This window comes from Antechinus flavipes, chromosome 1 (assembly GCF_016432865.1).
Source record: "Antechinus flavipes isolate AdamAnt ecotype Samford, QLD, Australia chromosome 1, AdamAnt_v2, whole genome shotgun sequence".
NCBI lineage: Eukaryota > Metazoa > Chordata > Mammalia > Dasyuromorphia > Dasyuridae > Antechinus > Antechinus flavipes.
Window position 1 is genome coordinate 359,638,344 of NC_067398.1, and position 22,093 is coordinate 359,660,436.

At 32.4% G+C, this 22,093-nt stretch overlaps 1 protein-coding gene across 5 annotated transcripts in view; it reads left to right on the plus strand.

Annotated features, from left to right (window-relative positions):
* Positions 1–22,093, plus strand: part of DYM (dymeclin) — a 590,636-nt gene that overhangs the window by 242,167 nt on the left and 326,376 nt on the right. For all 5 annotated transcript variants that reach the window (XM_051969633.1, XM_051969632.1, XM_051969635.1 and 2 more), the window contains 2 exons: positions 3,572–3,754; positions 4,512–4,690. In XM_051969633.1, the coding sequence (XP_051825593.1) occupies positions 3,572–3,754; positions 4,512–4,690 (362 nt within the window). The remainder of the gene's footprint in view (positions 1–3,571; positions 3,755–4,511; positions 4,691–22,093) is intronic.

The following is a 22,093-nucleotide window of genomic DNA, read 5'->3' on the forward strand; positions in this document are numbered from 1 at the left end:
CTGTGAGTTAAAGGGATGTCTAACCCAAGAATTTGAGCACTTCTTCCAGTGCAGTGGCAGAAGAGAACAATTTGTCCCAATTGTTACAAAGCACTATAAAGTGCTTGAAGCCTAGTCAGTCTTCAAAGACACGAATGTCTACTGCATTGCTAGTCATTTTGCTTCTGGGTTCAAATAACTGTGTAAGAGTGAGTGATGCTTACAACTTTCTGCAATTCTTCCTCACTTAATCCAATTCACAAGCAAGTCAACAATAGCACCCTATGATGTCATTGGTCCTCTTCAAAAATGAAGGAGAAACAATAGCAGAAATAATATGGTTCATAAATGTATGAGGAAGAATTCAAACTCAGGTTTTCTGATTCCAAAATTCCCATTCTTTATAAGGTACCATTTAGTTGTTCCATATATTTATATGGGGGCAAGTGGTGGCACAGTGGCCAGACTGGCACTGGAACCAGACTTAGGAAGACTCATTTTCCTCAGTTCAGATCTAGCCTCAGATACTTACTAGCTGGTGACCCTGGACAACTTACCTAACCCTGTTTGCCTCAGTTTACTTGTCAGTAAAATAAGCTATAGATGGAAATAATTTCAATATCTTTGTTAAGAAAACTCCAGAAGGGCTCATAGAGTCAGGCACAATTGGAAGAACTGAACAAATATATTGATGTTAACTAGGTCATTTAATAGGATTAATTCTGTTTTTTTATGCCTTCTCTTTGCCAATAGCAATTGGTTGGGAAGAGTGGCATGGATTTTCATCCAATTACTTAAATGAGTTAAAATACATAGATATATTAAGTCATCAACTACAAACCTTCCAGTTAGATAGAATATCACCAGTTCTTACTGTCGGTCCTGATGCAGCAGTCTCTAGGCTGTTAGCCATTGTCATCTGTACAACCAAAGGATACCTGAGCCTTGTCATCCAAATCCCCTGTATTTGTTGTATCTCTGGGCCTTTTTACCTTCCCTGTAGCTAACCTCTTTCATATCTTTCACTTCTTCAATTAGAGAGAGTGCTTCTTGAGAGTAGATATTGTCTAATTTTTCTAATTTACACATTTCTGGTGTTTAACAATACTTAAAAAACTACATAATTTTTTTTGGTTCATTCTAGGTAATTTTGAATGACCTTAAGGTAAAGCTAGGCAGCACCTTGGTAGTAAAAGTCTTTTAGTGTTTTTATTCTACTGAATCAAATGTCCAGTAATTACATAGGAATTATCTCCTTTATATTGTATATAACCACTTTTGTTATAGGGCTGCAGAGTTCAAGCCAGGTGCTATCTCAAACAAACTTATTATTTGCAATATATCACTTATCGTAGTATGAATAGGAATAGCCTTTCTGAGCAACTATAAGTCATTGGGGAACAGCTAGATGGCACAGTAGATAAAAGAATTGGGTCTAAAGTCAGGAATAGCTGTGTGTCCCAGGGCAAGTTACCTGATTGCTGTTTGCCTCTGTATCCTTGTCTGTAAAATGGAGGTAACAGCACCTTCCCAGGTTTGCTATGAAGAGTAAATGAGATAACCTATATTTAGTGCCTGGCACATAGTAAACACTGATAGAAATGTTAACTAATATCATCATAATTATTACTTTTGTCTTAGAAATTTTAGCAACCAAATAAAGTAAAAGAAGGCTCTGTAGACATTTTTGGAAATGAAGATGACAATATTTGGAGTGTTAGGGGTATATGGTAGTGTGGCTCCTTAAATATGATAATGTGATATGGTACTTATTGTGCTTCTGAATATTGGAATAAGATAATGGATTTTAAATTTTATACATAAACCAGAAGCTATTGAATGTGGGGCTTTTTTAAAAGTCCTAATGCTATATGGTAGAGGACAGATGTAAATTTTAATGCCTTAAATTAGATAGAAAGATCAGTATGTCAGAATACTCTAAAATAGTCTGTGTCTAATCTCTCTCTCTCTCTCTCTCTCTCTCTCTCTCTCTCTCTCTCTCTCTCTTTCTCTCTCTCTCTCTTTCTCTCTCAGTCTCTCTCTCTCCCTCTTTCCCCACTCTTTTCTCCTTCCCTCCCCTCCCATCTCCTTCCCTCCCTTCCCCTCCCCTGTATCTAATGTCTAAAACTAAAATTTTGAAGGTAATTTAAAACAGAATATTCTCACTATCCCACAATTATCTCTGCCTTTTAAGAGAAATTTCCAGTATTAACTTTCTTGGTTTAAAAAGATAAAATGAAAAAGTGAGTATAAAAATCTCATAACCACTACCCTTTTAATGGAATTCACAGTAAACTCTAGAGAAAGGTAGTGAATAAAATGCCAGGCAATCATTATTATTAATATTATTATTATTAGGAATAATTAGAGAGAAGACTTTGTGCTTCCATTTAATTATTCCATTTGGGGCATTTTTTAAAACTTAAATGACCAGAAAAGGATTATTATTACTATGGTAAAAAATAAAAATTACTGAGGAAAGTTCTTAAGAATCATTTTGTCCAAGAAATTTGTCTTTTGTTTGTGTCTAGAATAGTCATGTAATTATAATTTGTCAGAACTTTCAGGTCTTTTGAAATTTTCTTATAATTATCAAACAATACAAGTAACAACTCCAGTAAAGCTAAAAGTAAAAAATACAAATTCAAAGATGACAGAAGATATCATTCATACAATTAATATTTTAGTGATGATTGGTAGGGATGCTTTTTGGCAAAACAAAATGCAACAAAAATGCAAAAATGCAAAAAAAAAAAAAAGCAACAATAAAAAAAGGTGCAAATGCTATGTTGTGATCCCACATTCAATTCCCACTGTCCTCTCTCTGGATGCAGATGGTTCTCTTCATCACAAGACCATTGGAACTGACTTGAAATAGTTGAAAAGAGCCATGTCTGTCAGAATTGATCATCGCATAATCTTGTTCTTGCTGTGTACCATGAGTAACCAGTTTTTTAATGAGAAATTTAAAGGACTGGATTCTTAAATCCAGGAGCTTGTTTAATCCTGAGGTGTCAAACATGCACTTGGTAGACTACATTGCTTACAACACTCCTCACAATGAATGAACCAGAAGAAAATATAATTGTGAAATATTTAACAAAATAAATAAAAGTAACTAGAACAGTGTTAATACATGGGTTTCCAAGTCAATATATGCCCATAGGGATTCTTAAGTACAGTTTGGTGACCTTTGTTTTTATTGGACTTTCACCCTTGCTTCTAAGTACCTTGGTTTGAAATTTGTTCAGTTGTATTCCTGAGGTACTGGATCTCTTTTTCTTTGTGACTACTTCAACAGATTGCAGTTTAGAATCCCGACTTTCTATTTTGATTTAGACATTCTACTGCATCAAAGAGTTTATATACAAACAGAACTAAATTCAGATCTTCTGATATAATAAATTGAATTATTTATTGATTGTGTTTTCATTGGTCAGAAAAAGCAAACTTGAATGATACAAAAATATCATAAAGTCAGTTAAACTTCCTAAAATTAAAAAAAAGTATTTCTGATTATAAAATGTTACGTGTCATAATATTTGTATTCTTCAATAAGTTATGACTTAAAACACCATCTCTTCCTTTTTAGCCGGCCTTTGGACAGTCTTCACCCTGGGTGGAGTAGGAAGTAAACCAGCACCTCATCAGGAACAGTCTTCCCCTCTTGCTAGTCAGAGCCTCCTGCTCCTACTTGTCCTGGCCAATCTCACTGATGCTCCTGATAGCCCAAACCCCTACAGACAAGCCATTATGTCATTTAAGAACACACAAGGTTTGTAATGCTTTTCTGATTCTTATCAATTTTGTTTTGTTCTCCATCTCCTTATTTCCGATACTGGCGGTTTTAACTGTGGAATGCAGTCATAATCATGAGAAATTTTAAAGACTACTAAACCAAATCTCCATTATTGAAATAATTACATGAATTTGATTTGAGGACTGTAGTTCTTTAAATTCAAATTAAATTTAAATTAAATGAAAATATTTTGATTTACTCTTGTACCTTTTTGAATAATACCAAGATTGAAGACATTCTGTATAATAGTAACATTAAGTCGACTTTGGATATATCCACTAATAAATAGTTGCGTAAATAATAGAAAATATTAGATGGTCTAAGATTCATACTTTAGGTTATAATATCATTTGTATTGTTATTATTTAATTTTTGATTAGTATGTGACCAAGATCTAAGTTTCTCATTTTTAGTATGAATTCAGGGTCTTAACAATTTTCTTTCCAAACTCAAGAAATATGTCCATAGTAACAGATCAACTAAGTAGCATAATCTAGATCCAAGCCCAGGTCTTCTGATGCTCAAATCCAAAACTCTCTGTGACTTTTGCAAAGGATTTGAAGGTGATATTTTTTTCTATAGCAAATATATTTGAGTTGATCTATAATATGAACCAAGTCAATATATATTCAAATATGATGATTTTTTCCCTCAGACCAAAATATACTTAAACAGAAAAAAAAATTGTTCCATTGTACCTTTATATAATTTGGGTTTGTATTGTTTATTTCAGACAGCACTGCTTTTCCCTCTTCAAATCCACATGCTTTCCAGATTAACTTTAATAGTTTATATACAGCTCTGTGTGAGCAGCAGAAGTCAGATCAAGCAACTCTTCTTTTGTATATGTTACTACATCAAAATAGTAATGTGAGGACATACATGTTGGCTCGCACAGATATGGAAAATCTTGTAAGTATCATACTTCATATTTCATACCTTATATTTTTTGATACTTTTGAATTATAATTTTTAAGAGAGAATTAATCATTATTTTAAAGCACTTTTATTAAACATATATTAAATATAACAAAGATATTTCATAATGGTAAATTGACCAGTGATTTTTTTGTATCATTTTTGACTGTCAAGTATAGTAAAGACTATGTAGTCACAAAGATATCAACTTGGGATCACATAAGTTTCATGTTAGGAGATAGACAAAATATTTCTATTAAAATAAACACAACTAGGATAAGAAAGAAAACAGTAGTTTTGGGAGATGGAATCTTTGTATCCTATGTCTTTGATGAGATATATTGAAAATTGCTACAGAACTAATACAAATGTAAAAAATTAAGAGCCATTTCTATTGGAGGTTATCAAAGGATATAAGGCAACAATTATCAAAATAATTGCAATCTGTTATCAACCACATGAACAACTACTCCAAATTTATTAGTAATAAAAAAAATTCAGCTCTAAACAACTGTAAGGTATTTTACACCCAGAAAATTGGTAATAATGACAAAAGATTGAAATATTCATTATTGGAGGAATTTTAGAAACCCCATCATATATTTGGTGTAGCTATGGTTATATCAGCTATTCTGGAAAGCTATTTGGAATTACACTAAAAAACAAAAATGAATAAAATGTCCATTTCCTTTGACCATAGTGTCCATTACTAGCCATATGTCCCAAGAAGGTAAAGGATAGAATTTAAAAAAAGTTCCAGTGTACACAAATACTTGTTATTTTTTTTAATTTACTACTTTTTATTTAAAATAATTTTTGTTTCTTCTTTATCTCATGTTTAAAAAAAATTTTAAAGTAGATTTTTATTGGCATATTTTATTTTTCTGTCACTTAGATTTCATATCTTGCCTATTTCCCTATCTCAAAGAACCAATTTTTTTAAATAACAAAGACTTATTTTAAAAGAAAAAAGAAAATTCAAACCAAAATAAATAAATATATCCAAAAAATCTGATTCTATATGCATTGTTAACACATTAATAGAAATCCTTTCCTATTCTTCTATTCTTACAAAAGTAAAGGAGTAAGTATCTTCTCATATCTGTCTGTTCTTTGGGGCCAAGCTTTTTCTTTATAATTTTGTAATATGCATTTTAAAATGTTTTATGATACTTTTCTTTTCATATATATTATTGTAGTTATTGAACATGTTGTTTTCCTGGCTGTTTATTGGTATTAAATGTAAGTCTGTATTCATCATATTAATGTTAATGTAATGTAAGTCTATATTCATCATATTAATTATTACAGCATAGAGATATTCTGTACCATTCATGCACCACAGTTTGTTTAAATATTCCCAAATCTATCTTGTTTCCAGTTTTTTGCTGCCAAAATGTATACATCAAAAAACTTAAAGCATATTGATGTCCATCAGTGAAGGGATAGTTAGAGAAACAATGCTTAATCTGAATATAATGGAAATCACTACCATGTTATAACAAACGTCACAACCAGAAAAACAGTATTTACCATGGTTTCCTACATCAAGATAAATTGAATAGCAAGTCAAATCTAAATATTATGTTATGTTTTAATGACCAAGCTTGATCCTAAATAAGAAACAAAAAAATGTAAGTCCTCTTTTTTGGTAGAGAAGGAACCTACTTTATATTCTTGGAGTTGATTGATTTATTGCTTAATTCTTCTCAACTGCTTCCTCCCCCTCTTTCTCTCCACCCCCCCCCCCCTTTTATTTTTCTCTTTCTGGTTAATTTTTTGTTTCAGGGATGATCCTTTGGATTGGAGAGGGAAAACCAATATATGGAGAAATGAAGGTGTTCTGAAAACAAAATTTGGGTTGTTTCAATAGAAGAAACTCATACACATCATATGTCAATAGATATTAGAAAAGCCATTGACAAAATCCAACAATCATCTCTGTTTAAAAAAATATACTAAAAAAGCATTGAGTAATCAGACATTTTCTCAATATTATAACATTTGTGTAAAAGAGATAGGTTTTCCATTAAGATTAGAGATAAAACAAGGATGCTCATTGTTACCATTATTTAATAAAATAAGTCTTAAAAAACTAGTCATAGCAATATAACAAGAAAAGGAAGTTGAAAAATAAACATAAGATGAAACAAAATGTTTACATTTTGTAGATATGTTTATATTTTTATAGATAGATAATCATATCATCTATGAGTAGAGGTGTCAGATATGTAGCACAATCCTAAATGGGGAATTGATTAAAAAGTCATTAGAAAATACACAAAAATAAATTTTAAAAAACAATATAATGATAATTTGTGGTTTTCTAAATCAATATGCAGCCTCAGAGACTATCTATTTGAGTTCAACATCATTGATGTAGAAAATCCAAAAGAGATAACTAAAACTTAAACACTATAGAAAGGCATTAAAAAATTCACATAAATCACCAGGAATTTGCATGTTACAAGTAAAATACAGATTTCTGATTTTTAAATTTCCAGGGATTTTTTGGAGACATAGAAAGAAATTCCATTCAAAATAACTGAGAATATACAAAATATTTTAGAGTCTTTCTCTTTGGATACAACAATAAAAATGTCAATATGTCTTCAAAATTCACTTTTCTGAAATAACAGACAGACTTAAATAATCAAGTAAATAAATAATAAAATATAATAAAAAGACAAAAGCGCCTGAATTAATTTACACTATTCAATGCCATAACAATCAAACTACCAAACAAAGACTTTATAATGGTGGTGTCAAACTCAAATAAAATTGGAGGCCTATCTTCTGCATATTGATTTAGAAAAATACAAATTAATATTATCTGTATTGTGTTATATTGTTATATAATTTGCTAAATGCTTCCTAATTACATTTTGATTTGGTTTCTCTGGGTCTTCTCTAGGATGCCATGTGCTTTTATAGAAGCATAAATCTACAGGGTAAAAAAATCAAAAAATCTTGAGAAAAAAATGAAAAAATGTAGAAACTATTAGTACCAGATCTCAAACTATATAAGAACAAGAGTCTTTACCCCAAAAGATGAAGAGCCAAAAAATGTGAATGAACAGTTTTCAAAACCATTAACAACTTTAGGGAAATATAATCAAAATAATTAATAAAAGAAACACACTTCAAATAAGTTCTAAAATTCTACCTCATTCTCATCAGACTACAAAAAATGACAGAACAATGACAATTGTTAGAAGGATTGTAGGCAAATAGGCAAATTAATGATTTGGTAAGGCTTTGAATTGATCCAGCCATTATGGACCAGTTCCAGTTATTCTGGAATTATATCTTAGTGTCAATAAGTCCTTAAATATTACTACTAGATCTACTTTTCAAAGAAGAATGAACCATTCATTTATGCAAAAAAAAAATTGTAGCAACAATTTTTTTGTAGAAAAAACTGGAAACTGAGGGCATACCTATAAGATGAGGAATCACTAAATAAATTATAGCATAAAATGTACTAGAACATCATCAGGTAGTAAGGCAAAGACAAAAGGAATAGATTTAGAATAACTTAGGAAGACTTGTTTGAACTGATGAAGAGCAAATCGAGTGGAGCTAAGAGAACTATTTATATAATAACAACATTGTAATAATAAAACACCTTTGAAAAATCAAGAATGCTAACATTTTGCTGATATTTATTTCATTGTTCTTTATTACTATGAAGGGAATGTTTGCCATTTTATTTAAAATAATAACTTTCTGTTCTTCAAGGTTTCATTAGCTTTATAAACAGTCCTGTGCTCACATTATTATTTGGCATGACTTGATATATTAACCCCTGTCTGATTTACAAAGACTTGCTTTATTTTATATTTGATGACCCCCCCTTCCTCTCCCTCTCTCCCCCTTCCTCCCTCCCTTTTTTTTTCTCTCCTTTCCCCCCTCCCTCCTCTTTTATGACTATATATCTATAGTTGGCACCTGTTGGAATAAAAACCACACTAATATGACTACTCAGATTCATTTTGGTCCAAATTAATTACATTATAGTTATGTCACCCCGAAAATTGTGTAGTCAAGTCACAATTTTCTATTTACATCCATTAGTTTTCTAGAGATAGATAGGATAGGTTTAGAATGTGAATGAATTGAGTTCAAGCAACTACTTATTAGCTATGTATTCCTGGGCAAGTACTTAATTATCTGCCATAGTTTTCTTCATGATCAAATAGGATAATATTTTTAAAGGGCTTAGTACAGTGTATGACACATAGTAAATACTTAATAAATACTTATTCCTTTTCTCTTCCCATTTCTAATTCCTAATTTCAGAGATGTTTACACAGAAATAAATTTTGGCTCCAAAATATCATTTTACATATAACACATAAATTTATTTTCAAACTACAAAAAAATTGTTTCTTTAATTGTACCACTTAAGATCATTTGTCTTCCATAAAGTTCTTTTGATAAGTGGCAGCCATAATGAATTATAGTTCTTGGGTTTGTTGTTGTTATTTTTGATACTTTTAAAAATTACATTGTTTTAATCAGTAAAAATCTGTTTTCTCTCTGCTCTCCCCTGAAAAAAAAAATTGAGAAAAAAATAAAACACTAGCTATGAACATATTATCAAGCAAAACAAGGCTTCACATTCACCACATCCATAAAAACAGTATATCTAACTCTGTCTGAGTCTTTATCAAGAGGTGGGTAGCATACACATTTTTAGTCATGGTTGGTTATTATACTCATCAGAGTTCCTGTGTTTTTCAGAATGGTTTGTCTTTTCATTAGTATTCTCATTGTATAAATGGTCCCTATCATCCTGCTTATTTTACTCTATATCAATTTATCTAAGATTTCCCAAATTTCTCTGAAACTATCCTCCTTATCATTTTTTCTTTTCTCTTCCTCCCTCCCTGCTTCTCTGTCTCTTCACTCCTTCTCTGCCCCCTTCCTTCCTCCATTTGTCCCTTCCTTCCTTCCTTCCTCTCTCCCTTTCTCCCTCCCTCTCTCCCTCCCTGCCTTCTTCTTTCCCTCTCTCCCTCCTTTTCTTTCTCTTTTCTTCCTTTTTTCCCTCCTTCCCTCCCTTCTTCCCTCCTCCCCTCCTCTCTTCCTTCATTTCTTCCCACCTCCCTCATTTCCTCTTTCCCTTCTTCCTTTTCTTCCTTCCTTCCTTCTTTCTTTTCTTCTTCCTTCGCTCCCTTCCTCCCTTACTTTCTTCCTCTTTCCTTCCGCCTTCTTCCTTTCCTTCCTCCCTTTCTTTCTCTCTTCTTCCCTCCTTTCTTTCCTCCTTCCCTCCTTCCCTCCTTCATTCTTTTTTTCCTTTCTTTCTCTCTCTGCCTCTGTCTCTGCCCATCTCTCTTTTTAAACACAGTTGTGTTCTATCATATAACTTCTTTGTTTATTCCCCAGGAAGGAATGGGCAGTAATGGGTACTTCTTCAGTTTTCAGTTCTTTGCCACTTGAAAAAGTTCTATAAATATTTTTATACATCCTTAGTTAGAATTACTTTTACTCAGGATTAATATTTCCATGAATCTATTTTCTCTCTTCTCTCTTCTCTTTCCCTCTGTTTCTCTATTGAATAAAGTATATTTCTGTACTCAATTCTGTGTATATGTATGTGTTATGAGTTCAAATGTTGGAGGTTCTTGTTCTTCTCAAAACACAGCCGGTTTAGCTCAGGGCTCTCCGAATATCTCCAAATCCAAAGGTTCTGTCCTTCAGCCTCTGCCTCTGCTTTCTTCAGCCTCCAGGGGTGTGAGATGAAGATGAATCTGGTTGTCCACTGAACTCTCACTCGTAGCTTTATCCTCTGAAAGCTCTTCGTCTGCCACCAGCCAGCCAAGTGGAAAAAATGTATTCTCTCTTGCCTTGCCTCGGAGAGAGGGCTTCTGGCGTAACTCCGCTGAAATCTCGACTTGTAGCTTCTTTACTCTGAAGAACTTCTTTGACTGGCCCATTGAAGCTCTATTTATGCTCCTTCAAGAGAGGGATTGTGGGTTTTCTCCCATAGTGCTCTCTGGCCCAAAGAGCTTCAAGGAAGGTGTGAACTCATTGAACTCCAATGAGTAAAGGTGTGAACACAAGCCTTGTATTAATTAGTTCTACTTAGTACCTTGTTTCAGGTTCTGCCCAAAACATCTTCTTGTAAGATTAGATCAACTCTAATTAGTTAGCAGTTAGTAAGGATTCCAACATGTATGCATTTGTATGTGTATATGTAATCTTCCCTATTTCTCTCTGACCCCTGAAAATGATATATAATTCAGAGGGGACACAAATATCATCTTTTCATAACTACAATATAGACAATTTATCTTTATTCATTTATTAGTTTGTTTATTCCTTTATTTTTTGTCATTGTTGTTTGTCATTATTCCTTTATGTTTATCTTTTATATTTCTCTTATATCTTTGTTTGAATTTAAATTTTTTTAATGAAGTTCTAATAATTTCATGAAGGAAGCTTTGAAGTCTATTATTTCATCAAACTCCTTGTTTCCTTTGTAGGATAATATGTACTCAGTTTTTCTGACTAAATAATTCTTTACTTTAATAATCCTATATGTTTTGCTTTCTGGATACTGGGGTTTAAGGCATACAACTGTTATTTGCTTTAGATCATGCTCCTTTCTCAGTATACAACCTAGGCCAGTTACTTAAGTTCATCTCTGTTAGCTTCTTGTAAGTGCTGGTTCCCTCTTCATTACTCTTGTATCAGTAGCCTAGAACTTGGTAAAGAGTAACAAAGCTGTCCTTTGACACCTGTTCTTCAACCCCATATAAGTTTAGGAATCAGGAACTCCCTCTTGCTGTGGTGTATTACTTCTCCTTGAGCTAGAATCTTCTTCTCAGCTTGCTCCTAGGTAGACACCCCTCCTCCCCATCCTCAGGGTCTGCAGGCCTCTGTTTGTTCTGGTGCATTTTCAGGAGTTTTTTCTTTTCTTTTTTTTTCTTCTTTTTTGATTTGTTTTGTGGGAGAAGGAATTGAGAAGGAACTCAATGTATTTCTATTTCACTATCTTGGCTCTCATCGTATGCTACTTTTTTACCTCTTGTCGTTATACACTATTAAAAATATGTATGTGTATACACAAATGCCTTTTAATTAATCTGCACTCTTGATAATATTCAAACTACTTATATGTTTAACTATTCTAACTGCTATTAGTGTAAGTTACTCTATCATACATTCATCAAACATTTGTATGACACCTGTTATTTGCAGAACAAGATGAACTATCTTTTCAAAAAGAACTAGAACAATACAAACCAACTACTTTGCACTGATATATAAGAAAGCTTTTTTATATTTTGCAAGATGTTCATATCATAGGATCATAGATTTAGAAGTGGAAAGCACCTTCACAGTCATCTTGTTCAATCATCTCATTTTACAGATAAAAAAACTAAGGGTCAGAGAGACCGAGTTTCCCAAAATTATCAAATTGATAAGTAGAGCTAGAATTTGTATTCAGGTTTTGTATCTCCAGATAGTATTGTTTCTACCAGACAATACTTTCTCCCTCAATTAAATTTCTTTTAAACTCTTTCACTGTTTGTTACAAAAATGCCTAGAATTTATATAACATTGGTTAGGGATCAGAAACTGTACTAAATACTTGACAATGATTATCTCATTTGATCTTCACAAAAAACTCTGGAAGAAAAGTGCTATTTTTATCTCCTTTTAAGGAGATAAGGAAGGTGAGGCAAACAGGGCTAACAGAATTATCCAAAGTTACACAGCTAGTAAGTTTTTGAGACCATATTTGAACTTGTGTCTTCCTGATTTCAGACCTGGAATTCTAAGTACTTTTAAGTTTAAATAAGAGTTTTGAGCAATGTGTTTTCATTCTGGCATCTATCTTATTGTTTCAGTCTAGCTTATGCATTTACTTTCAGATACTTGAGTTATATAAAATGCTTAAAATTCAAATTGGGCTTAATGACCACGGGGGAAAATGTGATTTTCTTTATAATGCCATATATCCGGTGTGCTGTCATTAGTATCAATTGAATTGTATAATTATTGTTAGATCTTTCCAATTGATTTAGAGACCTACATTCCTTGATCATCTGGTCATTGTCATTAAGATTACTAAAGTATCTCACTATTCTGTTTTGTGAATGGTAATGGCAGAATATGGTATATTTTGCCATGAGGACTAAAAAAAACCTATGTGGATCACAATATGACTTTGTTCTTGGGTGTACAGACCCAAATTGATCATCTTTTGACATTTCAGTTCAGTTTATGAGAAGACACAAAGGTCAGTTTACTTTTGTTTATAGATTAGGAAGCTAAATTCTTTGTCATGTTAACTGAGAAGTCAAAGAATGATTTTTTTTTTTTTTTCCTGGCATACTGTACTGGGAAGTAATGGCCTTCCATTTTTAGAAAGCTAGAAGTTTAATTGGGCAAATCAAAGCCAGTTCAGTGTATCAACAGACACTTATTAAGCACCTACCATGTATCAGACCCAAGCAATAAAAAGAAAAAGCAAGAACAATCCTTGGATTTGAGGAGCTTATATTTTACTGGGGAAACCAATGCATAGAAATAAATAGAAATAAAAACATCCAACAAAGATGGAAGATAGCCCTAGAGGAGAAGCCAATGGCAATTATGGAGACTCAAAGAAGTCTTCTAGAGAAGACATTATTTGGGCCAAGTGTAAAAGAAAGCTCCTGAGTGGTTTCTCTCAGCAAGTTTACGTTCTCTTAGGGCAGATAGCATGTATATATTTTCTTTCTTTTCACCTTTTTCTTTTTCTTTCCCTCCTTATCCTTTTGTCTATCTCAGTTCCTCTCTATCTGCTTATATGTCTGTCTCTCCTCTCTCTCTCTCCACACACACACACACAAACACACACAAACACACACACACACACTTTTTGTGAGAGGCTTTGAAAGAATTTTTATTTATTCTTAAAGACAAGTATGAGCCATCAAATGTTATTGGGTTGAAAAGTGATATGGGCAAGTCTATATTTTGCGAAAATCTCTTTGGAATTTGTGTGACTGATGCATTGAAATGGAAAGAGATGAAGTAGGAATACTAATTACAAGAATATTGCAATAATCCTAGTAAGAGGTTCTGATGACTTGAAGACATTTTTGTATGAATAGAGGGGAGGAGACATATCCCATATAAGGTTGAAACATTAAAATTTGGCATCTGACTTCAAATTTATAATCTGACTTTGGATTTATAGGGTATGGATGAGTGTGGAGGTGTAGGTGATGCTTAAGTTGTATACCTGGATGACTTAAAAGATCCTGGTGCCCTTAACAGAAATTGAGAAGTTTAAACATATCTGTTTTGGATGAAAGATAATGAATTCTGTTTTGGAACATAATTTGAGGTCCCTATGAGACATCTGGTTCATGATTGTCAATAGGCATAGTTTGTGACTTGGAGTTAAAATTATGTTGCAAATACTGATAGCAGGTAAAGTTATTTGACTCCAGTTTAGGCTTCTTATGAGGAATTGTAATTGTCTAAAAACCAGTTGATATCTGGAACTTGATATGGGATACTCAGCATTGTATTTTAAATTAGTATAATTTTCCCAATAAATTACAATTTATTCTTTCTTTCCTTTTTTCTTTCCTTCTTTCCTTCCTTCTTTCCTTCTTTCTTCCTTTATAATTTATTTTTTCTTTCTTTGCTTCTCTTTCCTTCCTTCCTTCTTTCCTTCTTTCTTTTATAATTTATTTTTCTTTCTTTCCTTCTTTTTCTTTCTTTTCTTTTCTTCTTTCTTTCTTTTATACTTTATTTTTTCTTTCTTTTCTTCTTTCCTTCCTTCTTTCTTTCTTTTATAACTTATTTTTTCTTTCTTTCCTTTCTTTCCTTCCTTTCTTTTCTTCTTTCTTTCCTTTCTTTCCTTCCTTTCTTTCCTTCCTTTCTTTCCTTTCTTTCTTTCCTTTCTTTCCTTTCTTTCTTTCTTTCGCTGAGGTAATTGGGGTTAAGCAATTTGCCCAGGGTCACACAGCTAAGAAGTGTTAAGTGTCTGAGACCAGATTTGAACTTAGGTCCTCCTGACTTCGGGGCTGGTGTTCTATCTACTGCACCACCTAGCTGCCACTATAATTTATTTTCAGCAGCATCTTCACAAAGAAATGTTCCACTTAAAATCCTTGAAGAATAAACAAACTAGAAAATTATAAAAAAGGAAAAGCCATAAAATGAAATTTTAGGTTCATATGTGCTTTATGAAAACCACAATTCCTAATGCAGAGAATTGAGTGATTTTTGTTTGCTTGTGTATCGGGATACCTTATTTTCTACTTTTTTTTTTTGTGAATGCTTTCTCCCACTCTGAAAAGTCTCAACTAATTTATTTGCTATACCTCAAGCTGCATGTTTCCACCTCTTTTTCTTACCCCTTCTTTGGCCTGGGAAGCAAAATTGGCAGCCTTTATATGCAATTTTCTTACTTTTGAAAATGATTTTTTTTTTTTTTTTTGGCCTGAGCCTTCACATACTTATAACTTTTTTTAGTTGAAAATTTTAAATTATTTCAGTATGTTTTAAATTGGAATATAGCCTAATTCTCTTTCAAATCCATGTGTTTGTAAGTACTTATATCACAATTTAGCCTGTCTTAAGTCATAGTGTTTCTCTATTGGAAATAAGTGAATTATACTTGTTTTATATTAAAGCTGTCTACTCTTTTTGATTTTTTTTAACATAGTATTTTAGTTTAAAACCACAGTGTATCATTTTTTCCCCAATTAATTACTAAGTGAAACCGTTCAAAAATAATCCCAACAGTCTCCACAATTTGTTCTCAGATATTATAAATTTTATAAGATCAGTATTGGATACAATAGCATTGGAGACCTTGACAAATTCCTGAAGAAAATAATCACATTGATTCAATAAATACTAATTGAACTACTGGTAGGTTAGTGCACTCAGGTGAAGATGGGGTGTCTTGAAGAAATAGTTTAATCCCTGCACACTTGTTGAAATCTCTGTATTCTAAAATACTTAAAGATATCTAAAAAAAATTGTCAAGAGAGATACCTTGTTTACAGAGGTGGTTTATTGTGTGCCTAAGGTTTATAATATGTTCTATATATATGGATGCCTTTGATTTTTTCCATATACAATGAGAAGCTGTTAGGTATAGTGCAGAGAGCTTACCTGAGTTTCAAGCCTTAGCAATGACACATATTGGCCATATATCCCTGCGCAAGTCATTTAACTTCTCAGTGTTATAGGCAATAAGATGTAAAAAATGTGTTAATCTGAGTTGGTTTCAAGGAATGTTTTCTCAATAGAAGCTTCTCATACTAATGAAATCACAGGTGTGAACATCCCTAATCCTGACAAATACTCTCAGATGAATATTTATGAAATGGGATTTCTATCTCTCCACATACACACACTCATATATGCTTCACTGTAATATTACAAGCTTTTATTAGCTAATAATCTGGGAAATAGTATTTTTTCTTCCTTTAGGGAAACATTGTGGACAAAGATTTTTTATTGATTCCATATCTGTCAAATTCAAATTGGCTAATTACAATATTCCTATTTAGATTTCCCCCTGCCATTTGAATTGAATACTATATGTTGCAGTTTGGATATGAGCATCTGCCCAGTGGCACTGCCTAACCTGGAACACTCTCACACGGTTGCGCTTTTCAGGAGACTTGGATCTAAGTCCTGGGGTATCTGGATTTGAATTGGACTAGCATGTTAGCTGTCATTTAAAGTGACTTTGAAATCACTCTATATCACATATAATCTTGATTCAATTATTATCTGTGAAAAGCTGATTGAATATTCTTCCCAGTCCAAGACTTTAGCTCTTTTTTTGTAGGTGCTACTTACTTTGGAATCACTATGATCTTTAACTTGAATCTAAACTTTCTCATCACCTTGGAATCAACTTAAAACCAATTCACTTTCACAAATGTTGTTGAACCTCCTGCTATGTATAGAACTGAACAGAAAATGTTAGTGGAGATATAAAAACATGATATGTATCATCAAAGAGCTTACAGTTTAGTGGAGAAGATATAATATTTACAAGAATAACTGTAATATCTTTCTGTTCTTTGAATTAAAGATGATCATTCCTTCATTTGTAGTCTTGTTATCCCAGTGAATATACTTAATACTATTATTGTTTGATTAAAAGTATGTAAACTTGACAGAGCCCAATTGTACAGAGTATAATTATCAAATTAAACCATACTTTAACTTAAAAAAAAAAACTCCATGTTTCCAATATATGTGAATTAAAATTATCTGTATGTATATGACTAAATATATATGCATATATATAGTTATGATATTTAAAAATTACTATCAGGAAACTTGCTTTGTGGAATTAATTATAATGGAACATGCAAATTACTATTATTCATTGCATTGTAGTTGAGTGATTTTTCATCTTATGTCAATATCTCATAATAGTATTTGTGTACATATGTGTGTGTGTGTGTGTGTGTGTGTGTGTATGAAAATAATAAAGGCATAATTTTGAGCCCCAATTAAGGATATGGAGCCTTGGATGTTTATAGGAAGCAATTAGGTGATTCTTTAATGTTATGAAAATTCCATGACAGAATCCCTTGCTGTAAGGCTGGTTTATGTTTTAATTCATTCTCTTCAAAAATTCACTTGGTTAAGATGGAAAAGATTGCATATTCGATTTATATTTCTAAGTATAAATATAAAATGAAAAAAAAATGCTGTTAAAAAACAATTTGCATTTATTTTTACATGGTTTTCCTTAAGCTTACTTGTGTCTTATAATCTATATGAGGATGCTTATAAATACAATGTTGTATCACTTACTCTATTTTAGTTATTTTTTTCGTTTCGTTTTCACTGATAAGAGTTCTATGATCAATAGTTTTTGACAACAGAATATACTTTCATTCACAAAATAAACTTTCTTGTCACTCTGCTTTTTCAGAATGTTCACTTGAAAAGGACTCTAGTGAAAAGTACAGATCTACCCTGATTTTAGCAAATATCTATGTGAAAATGGAAATTTTCTTTAAAAAATAATTTTGGCAACAATTTCCCTTTAAAAGAATCTATGGTGGATTTTCTTTAAATAATTGTACATTTAATGTGCCTTGTACTGCTATTTCATTGGTGTTCAATTTCCCAATGAAAAAAAGATAATTTAGAGTGGCAAATTTTCTCCATCTTTAATTCTTAAAGAGTGGCCTGGGACATTGAAGCATTTAATTAACTTGTCCAGGATACCACAAATAGGATCTGTAGCAGAAGCAATATTTGAACCAACTATTTATCCAGTATCCCACACTTTCTCTCACATTTAATATATTAATAGTGCCCTTAATATGTCCAAAAATCAAAACTCAACTTTCAAGAAATTCACAGATTCCTCACATGAAGACCAATGGGATCATAGCCATGTTCTAGTTAGAAAAGACTTCAGAAACCTTCTATCCAATTTATACCTGACCAGGTATAGCATATTCTCTCTTTTTTTAAATTTTTTTAATTTTTTTTAATTTTTATTTAATAATTACTTTATATTGACAGAATCCATGCCAGGGTAATTTTTTTTACAACATTATCCCTTGCACTCGTTTCTGTTCCGATTTTTCCCCTCCCTCTCTCTACGCCCTCCCCTAGATGGCAAGCAGTCCTATATATGTTAGATATGTTGCAGTATATCCTAGATACAATATATGTTTGCAGAACTGAACAGTTCTCTTGTTGCACAGGGAGAATTGGATTCAGAAGGTATAAATAACCCGGGAAGAAAAACAAAAATGCAGATAGTTCACATTCGTTTCCCAGTGTTCTTTCTTTGGGTGTAGCTGCTTCTGTCCGTCATTTATCAATTGAAACTCAGTTAGGTCTCTTTGTCAAAGAAATCCACTTCCATCAAAATATGTCCTCATACAATATCATTGTCGAAGTGTATAATGATCTCCTGGTTCTGCTCATTTCACTTAGCATCAGTTCATGTAAGTCTCACCAGTCCTCTCTGTATTCATCCTGCTGGTCATTTCTTACAGAACAATAATATTCCATAACATTCATATACCACAATTTACCCAGCCATTCTCCAATTGATGGGCATCCATTCATTTTCCAGTTTCTAGCCACTACAAACAGGGCTGCTACAAACATTTTGGCACATACAGGTCCCTTTCCCTTCTTTAGTATTTCTTTGGGATATAAGCCCAATAGAAACACTGCTGGATCAAAGGGTATGCACAATTTGATAACTTTTTGGGCATAATTCCAGATTGCTCTCCAGAATGGTTGGATTCGTTCACAACTCCACCAACAATGCATTAGTGTCCCAGTTTTCCCGCATCCCCTCCAACATTCATCATTATTTTTTCCTGTCATCTTAGCCAATCTGACAGGTGTGTAGTGGTATCTCAGAGTTGTCTTATTTTGCATTTCTCTGATCAATAATGATTTGGAACACTCTTTCATATGAGTGGTAATAGTTTCAATTTCATCCTCTGAAAATTGTCTGTTCATATCCTTTGACCATTTATCAATTGGAGAATGGCTTGATTTCTTATAAATTTGAGTCAGTTCTCTATATATTTTGGAAATGAGGCCTTTATCAGAACCTTTAACTGTGAAGATGTTTTCTTAGTTTGTTGCTTCCCTGCTAATCTTGTTTGCATTAGTTTTATTTGTACAAAGGCTTTTTAATTTGATGTAATCAAAATTTTCTATTTTGTGATCAGTAATGGTCTGTAGTTCATCTTTGGTCACAAATTTCTTTCTCCTCCACAAGTCTGAGAGATAAACTTATCCTATGTGCCTCTAATTTATTTATAATCTCATTCTTTATGCCTAGGTCATGGACCCATTTTGATCTTATCTTGGTATATGGTGTTAAGTGTGGGTCCATGCCTAATTTCTGCCATACTAATTTCCAATTATCCCAGCAGTTTTTATCAAATAATGAATTCTTTTCCCAGAAGTTAGGGGCTTTGGGTTTGTCAAACACTAGATTGCTATAGTTGACTATTCTGTCTTGTGAACCTAACCTTTTCCACTGATCCACTAATCTATTTCTTAGCCAATACCAAATGGTTTTGGTGACTGCTGCTTTATAATATAATTTTAGATCAGGTACAGCTAGGCCACCTTCATTTGATTTTTTTTTCATTAATTCCCTTGAGATTCTCAACTTTTTATTGTTCCATATGAATTTTGTTGTTATTTTTTCTAGATCATTAAAATATTTTCTTGGAAGTCTGATTGGTATAGCACTAAATAAATAGATTAGTTTAGGGAGTTTTTGTCATCTTTATTATGTTCGCTCGGCCGATCCAAGAGCACTTAATATTTTTCCAATTATTTAAGTCTGACTTTATTTGTGTGGAGACTTTTTTATAATTTTGCTCATATAATTCCTGACTTTACTTTGGTAGATAGATTCCCAAATATTTTATGGTATCAACAGTTATTCTGAATGGAATCTCTCTTTGTATCTCTTGCTGTTGGGTTTTGTTGGTGATGTATAAAAATGCTGAGGATTTATGGGGATTTATTTTGTATCCAGCTACTTTGCTAAAATTATGAATTATTTCTAATAGCTTTTTAGTAGAATCTCTGGGGTTCTCTAGGTGTACCATCATATCATCTGCAAAGAGTGATAGTTTGGTTTCCTCATTGCCTACTCTAATTCCTTTAATATCTTTCTCGACTCTTATTGCCGAGGCTAGTGTTTCTAATACGATATTAAATAATAATGGTGATAGTGGGCAACTTTGCTTCACTCCAGATCTTACTGGGAAAGATTCCAGTTTTTCCCCATTGCATATGATGCTTACTGACGGTTTTAAATATATGCTCCTGACGATTTTAAGGAAAAGTCCATTTATTCCTATGCTCTCAAGTGTTTTTATTAGGAATGGATGTTGGATTTTATCAGATGCTTTTTCTGCATCTATTGAGATGATCATATGGTTTTTGTTTGGTTGGTTATTGATATAGTCAATTATGTAAATAGTTTTCCTAATATTGAACCAGCCCTTCATTCCTGGTATAAATCCTACTTGGTCATAGTGTATTATCCTGGGGATGATTTTCTGTAATCTTTTTGCTAATATTTTATTTAAGATTTTAGCATCAATATTCATTAGGGAGATTGGTCTATAATTTTCTTTTTCTGTTTTCAGCCTACCTGGTTTAGGTATCAGTACCATGTCTGTGTCATAAAAGGAGTTTGGTAGGACTCCTTCAATCCCTATTTTTTCAAATAGTTTATTTAGCATTGGAGTTAATTGTTCTTTAAATGTTTGGTAGAATTCACATGTAAATCCATCTGGTCCTGGGGATTTTTTCTTAGGGAGTTGATTGATAGTTTGTTCTATTTCCTTTTCTGAGATGGGACTGTTTAGGATATTTATTTACTTCTTCCTCTGTTAGTTTGGGCAAGCTATATTTTTGGAGGTATTTTTCTATATCATTTAAGTTGTCAAATTTATTGGCATAAAGTTGGGCAAAGTAACTCCTAATTATTGCTCTAATTTCCTCTTCATTAGTGGCGAGTTCTCCCTTTTCATTTTGAAGACTAACAATTTGATTTTCCTCTTTCCTTTTTTTAATCAGATTTACTAAGGGTTTGTCTATTTTGTTGGTTTTTTCATAGAACCAACTCTTAGTTTTATTAATTAATTCAATAGTTTTTTTACTTTCAATTTTATTGATCTCTCCTTTTATTTTTAGAATTTCAAGTTTAGTGTTTGACAGGGGGGTTTTAATTTGTTCATTTTCTAGCATTTTTAGTTGCAAGACCAATTCACTGACCTTCTCTTTCTCTATTTTATACAAATAGGCCTCTAGAGATATGAAATTTCCCCTTATTACTGCTTTGGCTGCATCTCATACATTTTGGTATGATGTCTCATTATTATCATTTTCTTGGGTGAAGTTATTAATTATGTCTATGATTTGCTGTTTCACCCAATCATTCTTTAGTATGAGATTATTTAATTTCCAATTGTTTTTTGGTCTACTTCCCCCTGGCTTTTTGTTGAATGTAATTTTCATTGCATTGTGGTCTGAAAAGGATGCATTTACTATTTCTGCCTTACTGCATTTGAGTTTGAGGTTTTTATGTCCTAATATATGGTCAATGAACTGCTGAAAAGAAAGTGTTTTCCTTTCTGTCTCCATTACATTTTCTCCAGAGATCTATCATATCTAACTTTTCTAGTATTCTATTTATCTCTTTGACTTCTTTCTTATTTATTTTATGGTTTGATTTATCTAATTCTGAGAGTGCAAGGTTAAGATCTCCCACTATTATAGTTTTACTGTCTATTTCTTCTTGCAGCTCTCTTAATTTCTCTTTTAAGAATTTAGATGCTACCCTATTTGGTGCATATATATATGTTTAATATAGAAAGTGCTTCATTATCCATGCTACCC